The 23783-nt window shown below is 54.0% G+C and overlaps 7 protein-coding genes across 7 annotated transcripts; 4 read left to right on the top strand and 3 right to left on the bottom strand.

The window, feature by feature from the left end:
• Positions 1–149: 149 nt before the first annotated feature.
• V2A60_009181 (uncharacterized protein) lies at positions 150–1245 on the bottom strand (the record flags this gene model as incomplete). Its single annotated transcript, XM_083260449.1, has 3 exons — positions 150–722; positions 787–1024; positions 1082–1245. The coding sequence occupies 3 exons, from the start codon at positions 1243–1245 to the stop codon at positions 150–152; spliced, it is 975 nt and encodes a 324-aa protein (XP_083116575.1).
• A 2541-nt stretch (positions 1246–3786) lies between these two features.
• On the top strand, positions 3787–5646 carry V2A60_009180 (major facilitator superfamily domain-containing protein; the record flags this gene model as incomplete). The annotated part of the gene is made up of 1 exon (XM_083260448.1): positions 3787–5646. One exon carries the CDS (start codon positions 3787–3789, stop codon positions 5644–5646), a length of 1860 nt encoding a protein of 619 aa, XP_083116574.1.
• A 986-nt stretch (positions 5647–6632) lies between these two features.
• V2A60_009179 (Zn(II)2Cys6 transcription factor) lies at positions 6633–8792 on the bottom strand (the record flags this gene model as incomplete). Its single annotated transcript, XM_083260447.1, has 1 exon — positions 6633–8792. The coding sequence occupies one exon, from the start codon at positions 8790–8792 to the stop codon at positions 6633–6635; it is 2160 nt and encodes a 719-aa protein (XP_083116573.1).
• Positions 8793–12783: 3991 nt separating this feature from the next.
• V2A60_009178 (uncharacterized protein) lies at positions 12784–14323 on the top strand (the record flags this gene model as incomplete). Its single annotated transcript, XM_083260446.1, has 2 exons — positions 12784–14196; positions 14267–14323. 2 exons carry the CDS (start codon positions 12784–12786, stop codon positions 14321–14323), a joined length of 1470 nt encoding a protein of 489 aa, XP_083116572.1.
• Positions 14324–15900: 1577 nt separating this feature from the next.
• Positions 15901–16920, top strand: V2A60_009177 (Alpha/Beta hydrolase protein; the record flags this gene model as incomplete). Its single annotated transcript, XM_083260445.1, has 1 exon — positions 15901–16920. The coding sequence occupies one exon, from the start codon at positions 15901–15903 to the stop codon at positions 16918–16920; it is 1020 nt and encodes a 339-aa protein (XP_083116571.1).
• Positions 16921–17409: 489 nt separating this feature from the next.
• Positions 17410–18634, bottom strand: V2A60_009176 (ribosomal protein L1p/L10e family-domain-containing protein; the record flags this gene model as incomplete). Its single annotated transcript, XM_083260444.1, has 2 exons — positions 17410–18501; positions 18569–18634. The coding sequence occupies 2 exons, from the start codon at positions 18632–18634 to the stop codon at positions 17410–17412; spliced, it is 1158 nt and encodes a 385-aa protein (XP_083116570.1).
• A 2598-nt stretch (positions 18635–21232) lies between these two features.
• V2A60_009175 (uncharacterized protein) lies at positions 21233–22864 on the top strand (the record flags this gene model as incomplete). Its single annotated transcript, XM_083260443.1, has 1 exon — positions 21233–22864. The coding sequence occupies one exon, from the start codon at positions 21233–21235 to the stop codon at positions 22862–22864; it is 1632 nt and encodes a 543-aa protein (XP_083116569.1).
• Positions 22865–23783: the final 919 nt, after the last annotated feature.

Below are 23783 nucleotides of genomic sequence, written 5' to 3'. Positions count from 1 at the left end.
ATTAATTACTGGGTTAGAAACTAGAGACCAATAAGTCAGACGCAATGTCCGACGCAATCTTTATTTACAAATATTTTCAAGTATCTGCGACGCTCCGAAAGTTGAACCTCCATACCATGAAAGGACTGAGACTGGCAGCGGTCTCCGGCCTACACTGCCCTGTACCAATTCTCCCGCGCATCGCCAAGGCACTCGCCCACAGTGACGGACCGGAAGCCGTTTCGAACCAGCGATTTGAGAGCATACTCGGTCAAGTTGTACACGGACTGGAAGACGGTATCGTGCTCAATCTGTAGCCACTTTGTTGTCTTGGGGTCCCTTTTCTCGACGGCATCGTCCCAAATGTCCTTGCACTCCTGGATCAGGTCCGGCGAGTCGTGCAGGTAACCCTCGGTGTCGAGGTTAAAGTACGTGACGTGGTAGCCCAACTCGCCGAGCCAGCGGTCCGTGGCGTCGTTGCTGGCCGAGTACGGGGGCCGCATGTAGGTTGGAAAGTAGCCGAGGAGATCGGCTAGCGCGACCTCGTTGAAGTACATTTGCTTGCGGAATTGCGCCTCGGTCAGCGTCGTGAGCCGCTGATGAGACCAGGTGTGGCTGGCAACCTGGTGGCCGCTGGCGACCATGCGCTTGATCAAGCCGCCCCAAGAGTGGGCAGGGTCGTTGATGGCACCTTTGCCGAGATTGTTACCTGTGACAAAGAATGTGGCTTTGGCATCGTACCGCTATTTGAAAGAAATATTATGAGAAAAGAGGGCCGCGGTTGGTATTTTGCCACAGAGTGCTCACCTGGAGAAGATTCAAGAGATCCTCAGTATAGATGTAAGGCCCATCATCAAAGGTCAACGCGATATCACCATATCTTTCGCAGTGGTAGATGGCTTCACCATAAGGAACATCGCCAATGTGCGTTCTTGCAACGTCCTCCGTGGCCGGACCCTTGGGTCGTACATTGGCGTCACACCTCGGACCGTAGTCAATCTGACAGGCTGGGGCGGAACAATATAGGTACCCAACTCCGCACCAACTGGTTTCACTGTTAGCAATGGGAGGGGGAGTTCAAGGGACAAACGTGAGAGTATACCCTGCGCTCGAGCAGCATTCGTCGTCTTCGCAGACTGTGCCAAACCCCGTCCCGCATCGTCCGTCTTCGGAGACAATTTGTAAATCTCTCGACTCCAAGGATGTTGTTGGATGTGCCGACACGATTGCGGCGAGTTGCAAAAGGGAGAATAATCGGGAATACATCTTCGCGAGGCGCAGGCGACTAGCTCGACGAATCATGATCCGAAGATGAAAGCAGAGGCAAAATATTCACCGGTACGAGACGAATGATGAAAAGATCTATATAGCTACGATTTTGGGGCGCTCTTCGTAACTGACAAATTGCATTCGTTGGGCTACAATGTACGGCATCTTCGTGTGCTGCACGATGAAATAAGCTCGTGGTACAACAACCTGGCCTGTGCGACGGGAGAGCATTCAGCACAGCAATCAAGTGCCTAATTGCCCGGGTCTCTGCAGTCCATGCTTCTCTTGTGCGCCAATATTTTTGCAGCTGCGTGCAGGTGCTCGTATTATCTGTCACTTCCGTGCTACACAGCGGCCGCGGAAGTGCGCTCAGGGAAGAAAACGAGGTGAACCGCTATTATTAACAGCCCGATGTCGCACACTGCGGGCGGATAGAAATTGGCAGCTGGTAGGCTGCCTTGGTAGCTTGTTCTGGTGCGGGCAAACTTGGTGGCAAGAGCTCCAGATGCAGACCTGGACTATGTGGTCAATACAGCCATTTCGAGTGTTTCGAAAGAAGAGGGTTTATCAATCAGTATATAGACTAGCCTGTGCCGATCCACTGCAGCGTAGTATGAGAGTTTTGTCGCTACTGGTATTGCTGTGGTCACGACGCTAAGTTTTCACTTGCGACAAGCTTTTAGCCGATATCTCAGTGTTGCGGGCGTGAGGGCACAAAGACAAAGCTTCAATCTCGGTCGAGGGCCTCTGCTCCGGCGCTGGCTTTGGCGGGGCGACGCTCATTTTATCAGATTGAAACATTGGCTTTGTCGGATGTCCGACTTGGTAGGCGGAAACCGTCCGTAGAAACGGAACTAGTGGCTGTCTGGTATAGGTCTGGGCCTTTTGGTGAAAACTTTTGCTCGAAATTTCCATCGCATGATGAAATGAAAAAAACCCAAAATTATGCTTTGGCGCTATGACTGCCCTTCAAGGTGCGATTCGTACGCGCCTGGGAAAGCTACCACAGCCCGGCGGTCATTGTCTCGACGTGGTCCAGCTATAGGATTCCGACGGGCTGACAGCACGAGTCGGGCGAGATGAGGCGACGAATGAGTTCGATGAACCAAGAACCAGATGGAGCATGAGTTCGCGTTGGCCGTTGTAACTTGTGGCCAAGACCAAAATTTCCCGGCTTCCACGAGGGCCCAGGGTTCTCGAAGAGCTGAAACGGGGTATCTTCATCCAAAACCCACAGTTTGGTGGGTATAATCGTATATGGTTATTTCATACTCCGTATTTTGCCAACTCTTTTGCTTTTTCGACCCAACAGGCTGAGACTGAGACAGGGCTGCCGACTGGCGGGGAAGCGACGGAACGAAGCTGCTGGCGGCGCGCGTTGCTCAGTGATGACATTCCAGTGCGGGCAGCCGAGGCCGGAACCAGGAAGCTATGTATACTGGGCACCCCCCGGCACCCACGGCACCCTAGAAAGCGCCAAATATCCGAGAGGGGGAGAGGGGGGAAAAGGCAATGGTTTACCAGTAGTTGAAGAATTTTTCGCCGTAGTCGTCGTCAAGCAATTGCTTGGCCAAGCCACACGGGGGCGACAAAAAAAATCTTGCTGCTGCTTGACTCGGCCGCCTCTTGACCAGAAGCTCCACCATGGGCCGGCCGGAAATCCCATTGTCGGTTGATCGCCGCCTGGTCGGCAAAGGGCCAAGCCCGGCCATACATACATTGGTGAATCCGAGGCTGGATGTGTGTGGTGGCGGTAGTCGTGCGAGGGTAGACCCTTGCTATGCATCAGGACAGCTGACGCTGCAACCGGGTTCCATTCCCTGCACATCGTCAGCAAATGCCTGCATAATGGGCGCACCAAGACACGCCATGGCACGCTCTGCAATATGGTTCTAATGCGATCAGATAAGTAACTCGTCGAAAACAAAACAGGACGCGCCGCCGGTGGCGCACCGGCTTGGCCTAGCTCGGTCCTAAAGTAGGTAGGGACCTCACTAACTACCGAGTGGTTTGAGTCTGGGTGGAGCTGAATAGCGTCAACAAGGGTGGCACCCTCATCCTGTGACTGTGGCGGACGACGAAAAGTCGTGGTCCAGGTGCTTTACCTCTGATGTTATAAGTTTTTTCGAGTGGGTAATCTAATCAATCGCATGGGTTGGCGCCGTATCCTTAATGGTGTGCTTGTAGGTGGAGAGTTTTCTTGATGCCGGCGTTTGCTGGGCAGGCAGCCAACAACTACCGTACTTAAGGAACCTCGCCGCCCCTCCGCCGGTCTAAGTTGTCTCACTTTTTTTCTCGACTATCGCTGTTTTCATCTACATCAGTTCCACGCACCACCCTTTGTGTGCTAGCGAGGACAAAGCTCGGCTATTGTTCTGGGACGGGCTTCTAACTGAGACCGGCATTCTACCCCAGAGTCCCTCAACAGGCAGGATCTACACTCCCGTTTGCCCTCCGCGCCTCGTCGCTTCTTCTGCTTCTGCAGCATCACCATCATCACCAGCCAGACAAGCCCGACTTGACAAACTCTCGCAGAAAATGGCCAGCTACGGCGCTCAGAAGCGCCTCAACCTGCGCGGCCCCGATGGGCAGGTCGAGGAGACGGTCGCCAAGGCCGATGTTACCCTCGCTGATATTGCCCGTGGTGTCAAGTCTCCTGGTGTCGCGCGCATAGAGGCCATCGCCGCCAACATGACCATGGCGGATCGCATCATCATCTTCACCGGTGCCTTTATCCTTGCCTACGCCTACGGCCTCGACGGCGGCCTGCGCTTCAACTACCAGGCCTACGCGACAGACTCCTTTGGCAAGCACTCGCTGCTCTCCACCATCAACGTCGTCCGCGCCGTCATCGCCGCCGCCGCTCAGCCCACCGGCGCCAAGCTCGCCGATATCTTTGGTCGCGTCGAACTGCTCATCTTCTCCGTCTTCTGCTACACCATCGGCACCATTATCGAGGCGGCGTCTCAGAATATCGGCACCTTTTGCGCCGGCAGCGTCATCTACCAGATCGGCTACACCATTGTCATCCTCCTCGTCGAGGTCATTGTGGCCGACATCACCACCGCCCGCGCTCGTCTCTTCTTCAGCTATATCCCGGCCCTTCCCTTCATCATCAACGCTTGGATCACCGGTGATATCCAAGCCTCGGCGCACAAGCACATCACCTGGAACTGGGGCATCGGCATGTGGGCCATCATCTACCCCATCTGCGCTCTCCCTCTCATCATCAGCCTCACCTGGGTTGGCATCCGCGACAAGGTCAGAGAGCGTGGTCTGTTCGGCTACCTCTCGCAGTCCTTCCGGTCTGCCAACCCCGTTGCGCAGACTGCTGGCAGCAACGTCGTTGTGCGCTTCTTCAAGTTCTCCAACGAGCTGTTCTGGGCGCTCGACGGCTTCGGCATCATCCTTATGATTGCTGTCCTCGGCCTCATCCTTGCTCCTCTCACCCTTGCCGGTGGCACTGCAGGTGGCACGCCTCCCAAATGGGGCTCCGCCGGCATCATCGCACCTCTCGTCATCGGCGTCTGCTGCATTCCCGTCTTCGTCTTCTGGGAGCTGCATGCCCCGGTTCCTCTTGTTCCCTTCCGTCTCATGAAGAATCGCTCCGTCTGGGCCCCCTTTGGTATTGCCATCTTCCTCAACTTTGCCTGGACCATGCAAGCAGATTTCCTCTTCACTGTTCTCCAAGTTGGATTCGATTTTAGCGTAAAGGCCACCTCCCGCATCACCCTGCTCTACTCGTTCGTCAGCGTTATTGTCGGTGTCTGTCTCGGCGTCGTTGTCTTCAAGGTCCGACGTCTCAAGCCCTTCATCATCGCCGGCACCTGTCTATTCATGGTTGCTTTCGGTCTGTTGATTCACTTCCGAGGATCCGTCACCGCTGATAATGCCGCCAGAGCTGGTGTCATTGGTGCGCAGGTTGTGCTCGGCTTTGCCGGAGGTCTCTTCCCTTACACCACGCAGGCGTCTCTGCAGGTTCAAGTGCCTCACGAAAAGATGGCCGTTCTCACGGGTATCTTCCTCGCCATGTATAACATCGGCTCGGCCCTGGGATACTCGGTCGCTGGCGCCATGTGGACGCAGTTGCTGCCGCCAGAGCTCGAGAGCCGCTTTGCTCCTATTAACGCCACCATGGCCCAGGAGGCCTACAGCTCTCCCCTTACCTTTATCCTCAGTTATCCCATCGGCACGCCCGAGCGAACGGCCATGATCGGCGGATACCAGCACATCCAGAGGCTGTTGACTATAACTGGTATCTCTCTCTGTGTCCCGCTCATTATATTCGCCCTTCTCAACCGCAACGTCTACCTCACCGACGAACAGAGCCTTGTCAAAGACTCGGATGTCTCGTCGGACGAGGAGGTCGGCGCGGAGCACGTTACCGAAAAGAAGTAAATGGGAGTTTATAATTGTGTATAACGTAGCGTGCAGGCACCCCGTTGTGTTTCCTTTGCCTTGACGCAGCATACTTTTGGGTAGCAATTTTCAGTAGTCTTTATCTTAATATACCCCTGTTCGATTGTGACATGAGGTCAGCTGCCAGTGATTTTTCATGACCGATACTGGATCTTGTGGAAAAGGACACGGCCACATCATTTTCGTCCACGGTTTGCATGGTGTCCATGGTTTATATACCGGCTAGAACAAAACCAAGGCATGCCATGTCGCCAACAGCTTAATACTTGTGTTGCAGGCAAGTGTTGTTCGTTTTCCCTCTTTTTCCTCTTTTTCCTCTTTTTCCTCTTTTTCCTCTTTTTCCTCTTTTTCCTCTTTTGCACATGAATATTTCTTTGATCGGACAAAGAAAACGTACTGTGAGCCATGCAACCCCCGCATGAAGTCTAATTGAGGAATTCACAAGGTATAGATTCAGTCTCGAGGTTGCTGCACTCTAGCTGTGTGGATGACTACAAAAAAAAGCCGAGCATTTTGATGATTTAGGTAAGCATTCTATAAACGGATAATCGCGGACGCGTAAGTGACCACAAATGCCACTATAAAAGTGATTCAAATGCTCCTTTTGATTCCGTCTGTGCTAGGGAGGGGGGCGTCCGGCGGCTGTAGACATATCACCAAGGTTCACATGTGGTTTAAGAAACAAGATGCGCCGAGCCAATTGTAGTCTTTTCGAAGAAGTCTACGAGGAGCTAAAAGGAAGAACGAACCAACCTGTTGTATGGCAATACTGTACATGTCAGAGGGACAAAAAGAGATGGTGGAAAAAAAATGTCATGATAGTTCCAATCGCTTGCAAACAGACCACTAAATCAGGTGCAGCAACAACGCCAGCCTTCCCGCTCCTTTTTATATGAATCCTAGCAGCACAATGATGCCGCGAAAAAAAAAATGAAAATGAAAAAAAAATGAAACACTCAACGGTTCTACCAAAACGGATTCGCATTGTAAATTTGCGAAAACAGAAAGCGCTCCTTGTCGTCGACGGGCCACGTCACGGGCTCCATCAGCTCGTTACTCAGGTTGAACGTAAAGCCCTCGAGATCAGCGAGGTTGCCCAGAAGGCTGCTGCCGCCGCCCGAGTTCTCCCTCGACATGGCGGCGCCGTACGAGGCCTGCAGTGGCGTCTCGCTCTTGATGGCGATGTGCTTGGCTTCCGCCTCCTCGAGGTGCCGGCGGTCGCCCGCCGCCCCGTCGACGCCGCGCCGGATGAAGAGCTGCAGGATCCAGTTGCGAAACTCCCACGTGCTCTGCAGCTCGGCGAGGCCTAGGAGACATATTTTGGAGCGGTGCTCGGCGCTGGTCCGGGCCGTCCCTTTGGCGAAGCGCAGCTCCATGACGTTGAGGACGAGCGAGTTGGAGAGGTTCGTGATGACGTGGATCTGCGCGTGTCGCAAGATGCCGCGGGGAAGCATGTCCTCTATGATGCGCACGTTGCGAGCGCCGGCTTGCAAGGCGTACTGGCCTTCCTTGTCAAAAGCAGAGTCGGTGAAGCAATTTCGAAAAAGAAGGACAATAATGTTGTTGTAAGCAAGATGTATCATGCTGGTGAACAGGCTAGGCTGGGAGCCACTATCCTCATCAATGCGCAACGAAGGGGGTAGCGTTTGCTTCCACTGTATTAGCTCGTCTCGGATCGCGGTTCGCTCCGATTCGCTCGAGGTTCTGTTGGGCGAATAGCCGACGTCGAGGACTTTGCCCAGGAATGTGCTGAGCTGCGTTATACGCATGGTATAGTCAATGGCGTCGTTTTTCTCATCCTGCGGCCTACTTGAGGAGAAGGCGTGATCGAAATCACTCGGCTCTAGAGCCTCGACATCGCAGTCCTCGTCTCGCACCCTTTGCGGGAGGCCCAAAGTAGCTGCGGCCTGTTTCTCATGCATGTAAACAGACCACCACAGCCTTCTAGCAAGCTTCTTTTGACGATCCGGCACGGAAGCGTCTGGTGCGACCCTCTTTTGCTTGCGTGAGCGATGCAAACCCCTGCGCTGTGCGATGCTGATAGCGATGCCGAGCCAGTGCCTGGTGTCTTTTTCCTCGGATGCGAGACCACGCCAGAAGCTCAGAAGAATGACGCTCTGGATAATCACGAGGCTCTGAGTCTCGATATTGGCGTCGTACAATTCTGCGGCACGGGTATAAAAGGCAAGCTTCACTTGACTTCTGTTGCCAAAGCCAACGTCGGTGACGACGGAGTCATCACAGTGTGATGTGGCAACGAGCAGAAGGGACTGTAGTAATAGTGTGGAGAGTGACCCGGTTTCGAATTGATACCACACATCCTGCTCGTCGACAATGGGACAAAATGGATGGAACCATTGAAAGTATGCCGCAAGCAGCGCTGTAGTGACATGACGAGGAGGAAGAGTAAACGGGCCACCTGGCCTATTCATGAAGCCTTCCAGGGCAGGGTTGGGACGAACTGGGCGATCTTTGCCACCGGTCTCGTAGGGGACGGAATCGAGCTTGGCGACGGACGACGCAAAGTTGTCGGTACCAACGTATCGAATCGACGAGGACTCGCCCCAGAAGACGGAGGCGCCGTATTCTTGCTTGTCGTCGGGTTTGATGTCGGGCTTGACGTCGCGCTGGACGCCGCGGGATAGCGAGGCGAGGGCCATGGAGGCCTGGGACATTTCATCGTCGTTTGGTGATGTGTACTCGCTCTTGGAGACGAGGCTGGGGAGGTCGTCGGGCGGCGAGGCGCTGGTGGCGACGGCGGCGGTGGCGGAGGCGAGGCCGATGCCGCCGGGCGGGACGGCGGGGAGTTTCTTCTGAGCAAGCTGGTTCGGGTGGGCGGGCGCGGCCGGTGACGGCTGGAACTGGGCCGATGGTTGGGCCTCTGGCTGGGGCGGCGATTCGGGGTGTGGCTGCGATTGCGACGCCGCCGACGACTGCTTGGGCTCCTGGCCAGGACGGTAGCGAGGGTGCTTGCCGCGGCGAGACACCCTCAGCTGGCACTGGGTGCCGGCAGCGACGCAGTTGTCGCAGGGAACCTTTTCGGTGACGTTGCACTTGACGCGGCGGGCGTTGCAATGCGTGCACGCCTGTCTCGCACGGCGTCTCTGGTGGGCGTCGGGAGGCATCCTGGCTGTATGTTTCTTTCTCTCTCTCTGTCGCTCTCTGTCGCTCGCTCTCTCTCTCTCCGCAGCAGCAGCAGTCTGGCGGCAGGCCCTCTCCGGCTGTCAACGGGGTGGGTTACGGCGGCGACAGCGGCGGTGGACGGTATAGGCGACCAAGAGCTGGGATAATGGCGTTGATATTACATGCAAGCCGGATCTAGTGGGAGATGGGAGGCGTGAGGAGGGGCAATATCTGCGTGAAAGATGGGCGGGCGCGATGGCATGGGGGTCGGAAGACGGAGAGACAGTGGCGTTGTCGGCGAGGTTGCAGCGGGAGCAATCGCCCGGTCTCGGTCGCAGAGGGGAGACGGCACAAGATGGATAAGCGGAAGCGGATTGCGGTGGGAAATGCAGTAATAAGAGAGAGGGAGAAAAATAAAATAAAGATAAATTATCTCCCGGAAAAATTGTTGGTGTCGAGTCGATGAAGATGGTGTGTTTTCCCCAACCCTGTTCGTTTGCTTTCCCCAGGCACACTCTCTCTCATACACACACTTGACACACACATACCTAGTCCTAAGAAAGACTCGCTGCTGCTCCAGTGCTCTTATTACTCCGGACAGAGAGAGGGCCCGCCACCGCCTGTCAGGAGCACGCTGGCCGCTGTGGGCTCGTTGGCTCGGTCCTTTCCCCTGCAAGGATCACCCCAGTGGGCCAGGTGGTGAACTGATCTGTCTCTCTCTCCCACGCACCTTACCCACGTACTAGTATTGATTTGGCCCAGACATCATACATCAGTCAATCAGCTCTCGCCAAACACATTGGGTTGCAACACTTGCGCGGTTTTCTTTGGGACACTTGTTGCATTGGGAAAAGCAGCCCCGCAGGCACAAAAGGTTATGCTCCATAGGTAACTATCCGTACTCAGTAAGGTACTATCAGTAATAGTGCAGCGACTCAGCGAGCAAGTTGCCGAGAATGTGGGGTATAGCCGACAAACCAGGTGAGAGCGCAGCAGGTGAATGCATGCGTCCATCTACTCAGTACTTGCTGTTTGGTTTCTCAACTTCTATCCAGACGGGTAGTCAACAATCCGATCTGCGCGCGCTCGCTCTCTGCTCTTTAGCTTGTGAAAATCGGCCTCGCTTGCAGGCCGAGGCCCTGTATGCCTGTCAACGTCCTTGTCCTCCCCGGCCCCCCGTGGCGGCGCCCCATACCTTGTTGCAACCCCATGATCGTCTGCAACGCCGGCGGTATATCAGTACTAGTAAGAAACGCTTGTACTTCTGATTCGCCCATGGCTGGCGGCGGTCCCCAACAATTGATGGGCGGCGCCCCGGTCCAAACTGTGCCTCCGACCTCCACGCCTGCACTAATGGCGTACAATGCAACTTCAGCGTGTCAACACCTCGCGGAAGTACGGTTTCACGACAGCTCATTGTTGAGAGGCCGCGATGTTTTACAAAGTTGGCAATTCGAATCGTGAGGCTGCTCGTCTCATAGCAAAGCAGTGGCGGTGGCATCATATGTTATAGCACCAGCCGACAGCTTGCCCTTTGGCACAGTGCACCTCCCGACCACTACGATACGTTGGCCTGTGCCGAGTGCCGCCCGTTTCATAGAGTACATACACCACGCTACGGCTCGTCTTCCAGCTACATCCAGCACCCTTATCAAGGTACCAGTTGTGGTTTCACGTGGGCTTGCTGGCTACGACTCAGTATATAGATACGTAGCGAAACGTAGGCTAATGCCGATTGAATCGCCAATCTGGATCGCCAAGGGGGTTGTTGTCATGTCGTCGCAGGCACCTAGTGACGTTTCATGTTAGCATTTGTTCGCCAAGTGAATTCGCCAAAACAAGGTGCAGGAGGTGCATCAGATTATGCGTTAGAATCACGGTGGTTACTCATTCCCGTCTTGAAACATATTTTGGGTTGACAAAATATCATCATGTACATGCAGAGCAAATGAGGCGAAAGAAAATTGTTAATTCTTACCTTGGCAAAGATGGCTAGTTTTGTAATGCATCAGCACATCCCGGAGTGGCCAACGCCAGGCGGCAACAGCTGTGAAGGCGTCCCCCGGTTTCACAATCAATCAAGGGATTGCCATACAAGGCGTTCGATTCGCACGCAGCCGCGGTGCAACAAAAATGATTTACGAGATGGAGAGTCAAGAATGCCGCGTGCTGGTAGAAATACGAGAAGCTTGTGTGGGTTCTTCAATCACGTGGAAAGTTACGTAGAATCTGAGTGACTGTGGGGCGAGCAACACCAGTTGGCGGACCTCCTGTGACAGTTCGACTTGCTCACAGCCGATGCCGATGCTTGATTTCCACGAGATGGTCCAACGACGAAAAACAATGTGCCATTGAGGCATTTTCCCGCTCTTGACATTTCTGACCATGAGCAATCAGCCCTCCGAATTCTTTGAGCCAATTCCTCCTCAATGCGTGCGCGCCAGATAGTCCGTCGCTTCATACAAACAACAGAAAAAAGAGAAAAAAAGGCAGTGACGAATTTCTACCAACGCTATGTACTAACTCAGCATGGCTGGCTGTGCATATATTTAACGGGTCAAAAGATTTGTACTGTTAATGGACACAGTATCTCTTTTCATACATCGCCTTTACGTCAAGTGGCAGTCAACATGTCTACGTCAAAGCGGGACTATGGAAATCGTACTACTCAGTACTTACTTTGTCCAACCTACGGATATCCGTACTCAGTAGACAATTCATTGTCATTCTGTAGCTCACCTGAACATGGCCAGGTATGACGTACACTTGTAGGTCTTCTGACGGGATATCACTACGTGGCTGGAACCGGCTCAGTATCCGGTCTCGGATGGCAGCAGTTGAGCAATGAACCCCTGCCGAGCGGCTCGGATTTGCTCCGAGCTGCCTTGGACTATGAGACACTAAATACGACGTCCATAGATAATGAGATCCGAAAATGGTACTGACTGCGCTGCAGCCTTGGACACTGATCGATCGAACCGGATGGCAACCAGCTAGAACTGCACATATGCCTGTGGAGAATACTCCGTATGGGTTGAGTATACAAACGCCATTGTATAAATCATCGAATTTGCATAAGGATGGCTAAAAAGTGATACGTTTTTGGCCCTAGGCTTTGATTTTAGTCCCCAGCCGTCAATTGACTATTGCAATGACCAAGAGCAATAAACATTCGTGTTCTAGGGCTGCTCCGAAGGGGTACAACATTTGAGGGGTTGGCTGCCGCTTTGCTACATGGCTGCTTGATGTCGTAATAATGATGAGATGAGCACTCTGACTGGCCCTTCTGTCCCAATACCTGACCCCTTGCTACTGCTACGGGGTCGTAAAGAATGGGCCATCTTGGCTTTTCGCGGCTGAGCGACTTGCCAACTATCATGGTGCCGAAGGCGATTCTCACGGCATGAGCCGCCGAGGTGTGGCTCGAGGTCATGCGGCAGACCGCCACCATCGTGGCTGTCTTGGGGGGTCGTGAGCACTTGGTTTGCCCCCATCGACCTCCTTCTTGCCCTGGGTCCGCGCCTCGTCAAACCGCGTTTATTGGTTTCTGTAACAGAGCAAGCCCGCCGCGAGCCACTTCCTGATGGCAATTACGAGAGGGACGGCTGGCACGCCACGCCATCGTACCATACACAGCATCGTAGATGACCTTGAAACTATATTTGACGCAGCTATTGCCTGGTTGAAATGACCACCAGACTCCGAATTTTCCGAGTCCTTTTTAATGATTACTTTTCTGAGTCAATATGTGTCAGTCGTGCATGGCAATTATCGATTGTGGCTGATCACACGTCGCCAGTTCAGCTTGTCTCGATCAATTTGTCTTGTTTTACTCGTCTTTACTTCATTTAATAAGTGGTGGGTACCATCACAGCTCGTGTGTTCTTTAAATTCGACTAGATGCAGTCGGTGCATAAAGAGAAGGGGCTCAGCCCATCAGAGCGACAGTATAGCCTCCTCCCCTTTGTCAGAGCCTTGCCAGCATCGCTCATGATGGTAGCCCTTTTCCTTGTCGCCCTCATTTTTCTAGCAATTCTTCGCGTCGCACTCCGATCGGATCAGCTTCCGCGAAACATTCCGAGAATTCCAAAATGGCTGTCCATTTACGCCAATTACTCTGGAATGGCACGAATTACCTTCTTCAACACCTATGTGCGTGAGTTGGCAGAACAGCGCGGAGCGGTTCTACTTTGGCACATTGAAACATGGAGCGTCAATATCACGGAGCCCGAATATCTGCGCCAAGTGTTCCGCAGTGAGAAGATCTTCGCCAAGGCTGGCTCCTATCAGAAATTTCCATGGGGTGTTGCCGGCGCAGTGTTTGGGGAAAACATCATCGATTCTACCGGCCAGACGTGGAAACAACAAAGAGATGTTCTGCAGCCCGCAATCAAGAGGCCTTTCAACATCGATTACATGAAGCAAAAATCGCTGGAGCTGCGGGCCAGATTGTGGCAGCAACACAAGGCACAGAACATAGACTCTGTTAGAGGCGTCAAAATTGATGAGTTGGTGAAGCAATGGGCACTTTCTATCTGCTGTCATTATTTCATGGGTATTGATATCGAGGTCTTGCCCGAAATCAATCATCGGCTGCTTCGTCTCTTGATGGATCACCACATCGCCGAACCGCCGGGGATTATTCACCCATTCCCGGTACTGCAGCGAGTGCCTTGGCTGACTCCACCGACACGCAAAGCTTTCCGGCTTGCTGATGAATTTGAAAAGGTTGTGCTGGAACTTGCCAGATTAGCTGATCACAGAGACACTGACCGCAATTCCATAATGGGACGCCTAAAGTCGGCTCTGGGAGAGGGTACCATTTCCGAGTTCCAATACCGGTCCAACTTGAAGCAAATGCTGCTTGCAGGACATGAGGAAGTGGAATCGGTCCTCCTGTCTGCCCTAGTTGCGATGGCGAAGAATCCACAGCTTCAGTCTGCGCTGCAAGCTGAAATGTCTTCCTTGTCACCAAACACGTACACACCGCCAGACTTGGACAAGCTGCCCATGCTTCTCGCGGTCATACTAGAGACGCTTCGCCTCTACCCGCCCTTTCCCTGGCTCGTCAACCGCCGCACAACGCAGCGCGTGTGCTTGGGGGGAAGCATCGTTCTCCCAGCCGGCACAGTGGTCGGATGGAACTCGTACGCTGTCCATACCGATGCCCGGGCCTGGGGTCCGGATGCCCTCGAATTCCGGCCTGGCAGGTGGGGGACGCAGGTTGCAGAAATCAATGCCTTGTTCCGGCTCAAACAGGCAAAGGCAACCTTTATACCGTTCTCCACGCATTCTAGAATGTGTTTGGGAATGCAGTTTGCATTGATGCAACTCAAGATTGGCCTGTACGAGCTGCTCAGAGAGCTGCGGTGGAGCGTGAGTGATGAGACGACAAAGCTCAGAAAGGTACGGATACGGATTGCATCTAACAAAACGGCAGAAAACATGGCTGCGGCCTAGTCTGACGACTTCCTAGGGCCCGTTGCTGATCCCAGAGCACACCAGGTTCCATCTGGCGGTACGAAAGCTCTGAACTGGCATATACTAAGTACGAGCCGGCACCTGGTGCATTTTCTGGTCAGTCAAGGAACGTTATGCTTTGCGCCCGGTGTCTTGTCAGAAGCAAAACTCAATTACACCAAGTTTGTCATACTGATATCACTTGGTCATTATCATTTGGCTTCTGGTTGATGCTCATCAAGATATTAGGTTTGGGCTTTATTGACGGCCTCCAGCTTGGCGCTCTTGGCGCGAACAAGTGTGATTGACTTCCTGTCGTGTGCCTGGAGGAAGTTGTACGATTAAGCTGCTCAATACAGGTGGAAGATTACTCCGTGCAGGTGGAAGATTGCCGCCCCCAGGTCCTGTTGCTGCGGCCCCGCCTCTCTTTCTCTCTCTCTCTCTCTCTCTCCTTATCGGTACCATCGCTGCGCTCGTAATTTTAGTTTCGCGACATTTCGTAGTGTTTCAGTATGGCAGAAGGCTGGCTGATTCATGACTGGTGAACCGCCGTCCAGGAAATGGCGGACGCGCGTCCAATACCAGGTGGGCTCATAGGGAAAAAAAGAGTTTTGAGTCGGGCAAGCCACGGGAGCTTGATGCTTGGCAAATGTGTGAAGTGGAAGCTTGGCTGTCAAGGCTGCTCGCGGCCTGGCTGCTGTCCTGAGTACTTACTGGGTATAATGGCATCGCACAGGCGCGTCCGACAGGGGTGGAGAGTAACAGCTCACTGTTGGGGATGGGACATGGGGGGTGCGCCATCTTGATGGATGCCGTCATCTTTGTGTGTGTACTCCGTACTATTAGGGCGTTGTCTTGTCCTACTTGGCAACGATCATCTTGCATGGAGAGGGAGGCATCCGAGCCAAGTGCAGCGAGTTCAGCCCCGAAACAGTACGATGCAAGTCAATTGCTTCCTTGATGAGTAGTCTCTGTTGGATACCTACTACATAGTAGTTACCTGCTCAATAAAGGGCGTGTGCGGACGGGGCTGCGGGATTGGGCAGGCGAGCGAATTTCGTTGGCGACAGCCGCTAACAGAACTGCAGGCCATACAGGGTCTCGTTCTTGTACTCGTAAGCGTCAATAAGCCCTGACAGCTTAGGCTATCAGCAGCCGAGACAAGCATCTTACAAGTTACCAGTGCTTGTTTGTGGGAAATGGTTAAAACAAGGGCGGCGGCCTCCCCCCAACGCCACAACGCAAGCAGCCCGCCAGCAGCCCTGCCTCCCGGTCGGGCGGGGAAAGAAAAAAAAGAGGGAGCAGGAAAACGAAGGCCCAGATGGACCGTCCGTCCTACTTTATTATTAGTTAGACCAACTAACTAATGCACGTGGGGCCGCTGCGCATCGTCTGGACCCTCGTCGACCAGAGCCGGCTGCCGCTGCTCGTGGTTATTGACTCGCGGGGAGGAGATATCAACCCTCTTCATTCCCTCGCAGCTCCCCCCGACTCCTACCTCTTCCAAACCTTGACTTTTTTTCCCCTTCCCTGACCTACTTGGAATTACTGCACCTAGCGCTCCTCCCTACAACAACCTCGTCTAGTACAGCAAAGCACAAAGCGACAACGACGACGACCACCGACACTACCACCACCACCATCGCCGCCATGGCGCCATCGCTCGCCCTCCTCGCCACTGCCATCGCCGGTCTCGCTGCCGCTTCCGCCTCTGCGTCCTCGCGCGAGACCATTGACGACACGCCCCTCCCCGTCGTCATCTGGCACGGCCTCGGTGACAGCTTCGCCGGCGAGGGCATCCAGGCCGTCGCCGCCCTCGCCGACGCCGCGCACCCGGGCACCTTTGTGCACGCCATCTCGGTCGCCGGCGACGACGCCTCGGCCGACCGCTCGGCCACGTTTTTCGGCAACGTCTCGGCGCAGGTCGACGCCGTGTGTGCGTCGCTCGCCGCGCACCCGATCCTGTCCACGGCGCCGGCCATTGACGCCGTCGGCTTCTCGCAGGGCGGCCAGTTCCTGCGCGCCTACGTCGAGCGCTGCGGCGGCGGCGGCCCCGGCGGCGCGCCCCGGGTGCGCAGCCTCGTCACCTTTGGCAGCCAGCATAACGGCATCGCCGAGTTCCGCGCCTGCGCCCCCGCCGACTACCTCTGCAAGGGCGCCATGGCCCTGCTGCGCTTCAACACCTGGAGCAGCTTCGTCCAGAGCCGGCTCGTGCCGGCCCAGTACTTTCGCGACCCGGCCGACCTGCCCGCCTACCTCGAGGGCTCGCGCTTCCTCGCCGACGTCAACAACGAGCGCCCCGACAAGAACCCGGCCTACCGCGATAACCTGGCCCGCCTCGCCAACTTTGTCATGTTCCTCTTCGAGGACGACACCATGGTCCACCCCCGCGAGTCCTCGTGGTTCGGCGAGGTCACCGCCGACGGCGAGAGCGTGCCCCTGCGCGAGCGCCGGATGTACAAGGAGGACTGGCTCGGGCTCCGCGAGCTCGACGAGAGGGGCGGTCTCGTCTTCCGCTCCATCACGGCCGACCACATGCAGATTCCGGAAAAGGTCCTCAACGAGACCTTTCGCGACTTTTTCGGGCCGTGGGGCCGCACCTTTCCCTCGCACCGCCACGAGCAGCCCAAGATCTACGGCAAGGACCACTCGGGTAACCTGGAGCTATAACGACGGCAAATACAGCATCAGCTTGATCTTGTTTTCCTTTTCTTTTTCTTTTCTTTCTGTTTGGTAAAGCATTGGCATTTACTATCTGGGATGGTCGATCTGGTACATCAAGCCAGAGTTGCAAAAACTGTCCCAACATTAATCTGTATGATTCAAGGAAATAGCGTATAGGCGTTGGGAGTAGGCATATTTATTTCATTATTGTTTTTTTTTGTAAAATCTCTCTTTGCCAGCATCACCGTAACAACCGACAACTCTTCCATCCTCAAGCGGCGAGCGAATGATAATGTGCTTTTTATTTCCTGCAGATACCATCTAATGCAAAACGCCCCAAAACGCCTGATGCCACAGATTCGACGACAAGACAAAACAAATAAACGTCGTGACATGTACACATGACCCCCTGCTGCATCCCTCTTCTTGCCTCCTTTTATATTCATGCAGACATCAGCTTTCTTCAGATACGCTACCCTTACCGCTTGATTCGTCTCAATCCATCGCCTTGCTGGCCTTGGCTTTGGCGCTGCGCAGCTTCGATTTGCGCTCCGCAATCTGCTTGTCAAGCTTGGCGTCGTCGCTCGCGGGCTTGTGCTTGGCGGCGGCGGCGGCGGCGGCGACGTCTGCCTTCCGGGTCTTCTTGGTGGCGGGCGAGCCGGCCTGGGGCTCCTCGCCAGCGAGCGCCTTGCGCTTCTTGCTCATGTTGGCCTTGGTCTCCTCCGTGTCGGCCACAACGTCCTTGTTGTCGACCCACAGCTCGTCCGTCAGCCAGATGGGTAGAGCGGCCGTCTCGGGGCCCTTGATATGGATGCTCTTGACGTTGCGCCATTTTTGCGGCACCCACTTCTCCACGAGCGCAGTGGCCACGGCGTCGACGTTGTCGGCGATCTGGTCCGCGGTCCAACTGGCGTAACCGATGCGCACAGCCGTGTTGGTCGAGGGGCCCAGGCTGACGAGGGCAGCGCTGACCGCCTTCTCCACCTCCTTTGCAATCTGGGCCGGCGTGCCGGCGTTGACCTGGTCATCGCCCGTCTTCTTGGGGCGCTTGGCGCGCTTGCCGTTCACCTTGGGCACCTTGGCCTGCAGGTCGACAGGTACGGGCCGTTTGGTGGTGGTCTTGTAGAATGTCTTGCCGAGAATCTTGGGGAGGCGGTTGATGATGCGGTCATCTCCCAGGAAGATGTCGTGCTCCGAAAACAGCTTGCGCTGGGCTTCATACTGTGAGTATTTGGCCTTGAGCTTGGTCACGTCAATCACACGGCCGATGCGCTTGCGCAAGTCGGCGGGAAACTCATCGCTGGCCACAATGTTCTTGTACGCGCGTTGCGGGTCAGCTGTTATGAGGCACACTGACAGGTCCTCGTCGCCGGCATGCAAGCTGTGAGGCAGCACAATCTTGCCCGGGTGCAGCTTGGACTTGTCGGCAATGTGGCGCTTGGTCGTCAGCGTCAGCCAGACGGGCGTCTCGGCCGTGTCGTCTTCGTCGTCGTCGGCAAGCAGGTTCTTCTTGGCCGCGGGTTCCTCAGCAGACTCCTTGGCGGCCTTTTTGATGTGTGCCAGGAGAGCCTTGGATGCCTTGAGAGTCTACATAGCATTTTGTTAGCATTTGTTCCGCTACTGCATGGAAGCGCCGAGAAGTATTGCCAATTACCTGATCATGGCTGATGGTATCAACCTGGTTGGAGCCGGCAACGGCTAATTCTTTAGAAGGGGCCATGGCGAGCTGTACTGTATGGCAATTGTCTTTGGTGTAATCGGGTGCCAGATGGTGATGGGACTTTTCTTTCCCAGACTCAATAATTTTTTGGCGGTGAAGGGTCCGGCGGCGGGAAACCGGCAGAAAATTGGCGGGCATGACCAATCTGGAAAGAGCTAATTTTTTTTGGGCGGCAAAATACTGGGTCGGAATCGTATGTGTAAGCTGAGTGGTCGCCGAGGTACTCAGTAAGTAGGGACTGGAGCACCAACAATCAGAGGAATGATTTCTTTGACTGTTATTCGTTGCATCCTGAAATACGCGAAATATATATATGTATATATATATATATATATGTGTGCATGTATGTCTGTGTCATTTCTTTTTTCCATTACAGTGCAAATTTGAATCTTACATGAAATTTTATTGAACAACTAGTCATGTATACCTATGATGAATATATATATCTTTCTATACTTGTAATTTTATTCGTAGTTCAACTCCAAGTAGAGTCTCTAGACAGTGTACTATAAGAGTTCTTGTTATAAGCAGTCGAATGCGTTGAGGCTATCGCAGGGAACAAATCTGCCAGTGCCAGAGCGAATGTACAGCGGCTTTTTTTGAGTTGCAGAGAGTGGTAGAGAGTGGTGGAGAGTGACAGAGGGTGAATACATGACACTAGCGAAAATTATCATTACTTTTCATGCAAATTCGGTCTGGTCATGGTCACTTATTAGCAATTGGTCTCGGTAAATTCACAGTAGCCCGCTTGCGTCCTAGCTTCTTAGCCACAGAATCGCCGAAGCGGCTTCGACGTCATGCCACACAACTGTGGCTCAGCAACCCGTTTTGTAGCCGAGCAATACAACGCGTATTGCTTGCACGAGGCAATTGCAATCACTGTAGAAAATTGAACATTGAACCCAGAAGCAAAATAATTAATTCACAGCCGAGAAACATGAATCAATTGCTTCCCTCGCATCTGATACGTGAGCGCCCTGTCGTATGTACGAGTCTAAGTGGGACAGACGCGGTCTCGCGACGTGAGGACCGGGGGAGACGTCGGGGGAGCCTTGCACTGGTGTTTTACCACAATGAAGTATGACCAGGGGAGACTGTGCATTCCTGAAGCAGGAGATACTGATACACAAGACCGGGAAGCAAGGCTATATATTTAGATGCAGCAATCTTCTCTCTGGCCAGTCGCGTGACACAAAGGGCGGCTGGTAAAGAGCATGCAGTGACAGCCATGGGACAGGCCTCTTTTTTTCTTTCTAATAGCTTGCACAATTGGAAAGTGGAGAAGCCCAGGAAGTTTTCGGTATGCGTATCCGCACTTGAGCCCTTTCCGGACAATGAAAGTATTGGTAGTATATGAGAGCAAAAGGTAATTGGAAGCCGGGGCTAGTGTAATGGCAATGGACGCGGTCATATCTCGCCATGATTCTTCTTCTTCCTCATTTTAGGACAGGTTTGCTTCGCAACTATCGGGCAACTATCAATGTTCCAGAAGCCATTTTACAAAATAAAAAAAAATGCACAAGTCATAGACGGGCCTCTGGACTGGTGCAAAAGTCCTGGTGCAGACGCGATCCCTGGTCAGTGGAGACGTGTTTTTTGCACCAGGCTGAGCGAGGGTGGCTGGCGGGATGCATACGGGGCAGCACAGCATGTGAAGAAAATTAGTTATGTGTAATTGAGCGATGCGGTGAGAAAGAGAGAGGGGATATTTTGTGTAAGAGGCCATTAGACAGAGGGGAGAAAAATCACATTGTGATTATATGTGTTTGTGCAATCGGGAGCCAGAAGTGTATATATAACACGCTTGAGTGCTTGCCGAGGCAGATAGGTACCTAGACAAACACTTGTTTTACCTAATACAGAGCGGTGGAATCGCTGGAATTGCTGGCATAGCGCGCCGTACCTGTAGTGGACGTTGCACAAATTCCAGGGCAGCACAGCGCATCACAGCGCATCAGGGGATGCACTGTAGCGCCCAAATACCTCTGTAACGCCTGCTGTGATGCGCTGGAGCTGTGCGCAGGGCTCTAAGCGCCGGGCCTTCTGCAGTGACCCCTCGGACGCTGTAACCACCAGAAATGGGCCTGGCCAGCCAGCCAGCACACGGCTCCGCACTCCGCACCAGCACGCACCAGCGTCCAGCGCTGCACAATCAATCTTGCACAAAAAAAATGACCCGACACGCCAAAACGCGCGATGCGCCTACCATCGCGTTCGTGTCGTATGGCCCCCCCTCCTCCCTCTTAATAAAACCAGCCCAGCCGGCCCTCTTTCTGCACACACAACCACACCACCACTTTACTCTCCAAGCCGCCAGACTACCTACCTGCGACCGCCTTGGCCGGCCCGTTGGCAACCTTTTTTTGTTTCTATTTACAGACTCGGGCCTCGACACACTCGACCTCTTCTCTGGCATATCGCTCTATATCATCTCGTCTGGTGTAAGACTCGACATCGACGTTCATCCTGGCATACGCCTCGTTCGGACGCTTCATCACGACACTCGGACGCGAATTAACGCGGTCAAAATCGACTTCGATTCTCGAGATCAACCTGGCATGGTAGTTCATTCGTCAATTGACCCCCTCGTCACGCATCATGCCGCTTGATTCTCCCAGACGTGCGGGCTCGTCCGCAAACGAGCCTCAGCTGCCCATGCCTTCCTCTTCGTCCACCTCGCTGGCTGGTACCAAGCGGCCAGCTCCCTCTCTGCTGCCGCCTTTCGAGCCCTTGTCTTCATCTCCAGGTCTCCCTCGTCCCGTGAAACGCCAGAGCAGAAACATGGACGCCAACCTGCGGTATCCCACGCCTATCCCCACGTCAAGCACAGGTATCCTATCCAGCTCGCCGTTGCGGCGTAACTCGGCCGCCATTGGTGCCGCCCGTGCTGCCATGACGGAGAAACGCGCGCCTCTTGGTGCTCTGCCCACGGTAGAGCTCGCCGAAAATGGAGAGACGCTGCTCATGGGCCGTTCGTCCAACTCCTCCCACTACCAGCTGTCTGCGAGCCGCCTGATATCACGCGTTCATGTGAAGGTCCGCTATATTGCCGCCGCCCGCCCTCAAGACGCAAACAAGGTTGAGATTGTTTGTGAAGGCTGGAATGGACTTAAGTTGCACTGCCAAGGCCGCACCTGGGATCTGTCCAAGGGTGATACCTTTACAAGCGAGACGGAAGCCGAGATTATGATTGATGTGCAGGAGGCACGCGTATTGGTTCAATGGCCACGCCTGTCTTCGGCCGACCATGGTGGCAATTTGTCCGACTCTAGCTGGGATGATTCTCCTCCACGATCCCATACTCGTCCTGGTGGTCTCCTCGATTCATCTCCGCTTCGCCGCCATGCGGCGTCTATCCGCTCTCCCGAGAGCCCCACGCCTGTCCACTTGGCGAGCTCACAGCGTCTTCTTGGCCTGCTCCCCAGTCCGCAGGACCGTGATGGCGCCATTGAGATTTATGAGGATGAGCCTGAGCTTCCCGGCCATGAAACACCATCTCTCGACCCAAATGCTAGCATCTTGACGGAAGCCACTGCTAGCTTCCACAGCCACTTGGGTGGCGATGATGACGATGAAGAAGAGGAGCACAACCCCGACGAAGAAAATGACCCCATTGTCCATTCTTTTGGTCCTTTTGGCGCCGACATTTCCAATCGACTAGCGTCAATCATGGGCAAATCCCCTCGCGTGCGGAAGCCCCTGGGACGCGACATTCCTGAAGTTGCCGAGAACCCAGAGGCATCTGAGACGCATACCGAGAGTAGCTTGCCGTCAGATCCTCCTTCTCCAGAGATCAAGGAGGAGAAGACACCCTCGCCAGAGGATCGGCTTCTTAGCGAGGAAGAAGAAAGTGAGCCGACACCACAAAAGCCCAAGGCAACTGTGCATCCCAGTGTCGGTAACCATGTCGTCAACCAATTGGCCTACTCTCGACTCTCATCCACACCCTTATCAAGCATCATGCTGCAACTGCCTGCCGATCTCAAGGTCGACCTGACCCGCGATGCTCTTCGCGAGGTCATCGAGACCACGACGTGTATTGGCATAATCACACGACAGGGCAAGGATGCTGCTGGCAAGGCGTTGGAGAGCGAGTACTACTACGTGCCCGAACAGGACAATGACGACCAGCGCAGAGCAGCGGTTGTGGACGGGCTACGCAAGCCTAGTTTGAGGAACTGTCGCAAGCAGCACAAGCAGTACTACTGGAAACGTCCTCGCACACCTTAGATGTCGACAACCGATTACCATATGCATGGCCTCTTCTCAGGGTAGCTCGAAAGTGATAGTTAGCGGGTGAGTATATCGGGTTGCGTTTTATGCATAGCACGGCGTCTTTGTCCTTTTTGTTTCTTTCCATTGCTTTTTGAAGCACATGTGAATTTTTCTTCCCACTCTTTCGCGTGGCACTTGTCCCCAGCTTCGATCTGTTGCGACACCATTTTTACTGTACTTTTATAATCCTTTTGCAAGTGGGCATACTTGTTGGACCTTGACTTTTTTTCTTCGGACGAACGATGATGGATAGTTCAATGGGATTGAAGATGTACTGCTGAAGCGTCTGTGGAAGAAAAAGGAGAGAGAATGTTGCAGTGTACTGCCTCTCTTGTTGGAATCTATAAAGCTGTCGATACCCGGAGCTTGACAGTGGATATTATCTTTGCATTGTTGATATTAAAGAGGCGCATGGGAGGGTGGGATCTGGCGTGCTTTTGGCTGTTGCCTTTTCGTCTCATAGGTCCGGACGTAGTTTATACAAGGTCATCACACTTGACAGCTCGCATTGTGAAGTCCATGCTTACGGAAACATGTCAACGGTGGTGACGAGGTGGAGGAAGAGTTCTGCGTGATAGTGGACGGCACGAGGGCAGTCCCGTATAATGATGTTCTCTTGACATCAGACCAAGAAGAGAAGGAAGCCAAAAGAGAAAGAAGACTGAAACCAAGACTTGCCTATTCAAGCATCTCTACGGAGTATTTGTGTGATGACTAGAAGTTTTGGGGGCTACGGCACCCCCGGTCCGGCATTGGGGGGGGGGCGGGAGCGGGTGAGTGCGGGATCGGGATTGGACGACAACGCGCGTCCTGTAATCGATTTTACCACCTAAGTGGGGAGAATGAAGTGCTGGTCCCCTTGTATCTGAGATGA

The sequence above is a fragment of the Cordyceps javanica genome, chromosome 6, assembly GCF_051103115.1.
Source record: "Cordyceps javanica chromosome 6, complete sequence".
NCBI lineage: Eukaryota > Fungi > Ascomycota > Sordariomycetes > Hypocreales > Cordycipitaceae > Cordyceps > Cordyceps javanica.
Note: the sequence above shows the minus strand (reverse complement) of the source record. Positions and strands in the feature narration are given on the sequence as shown.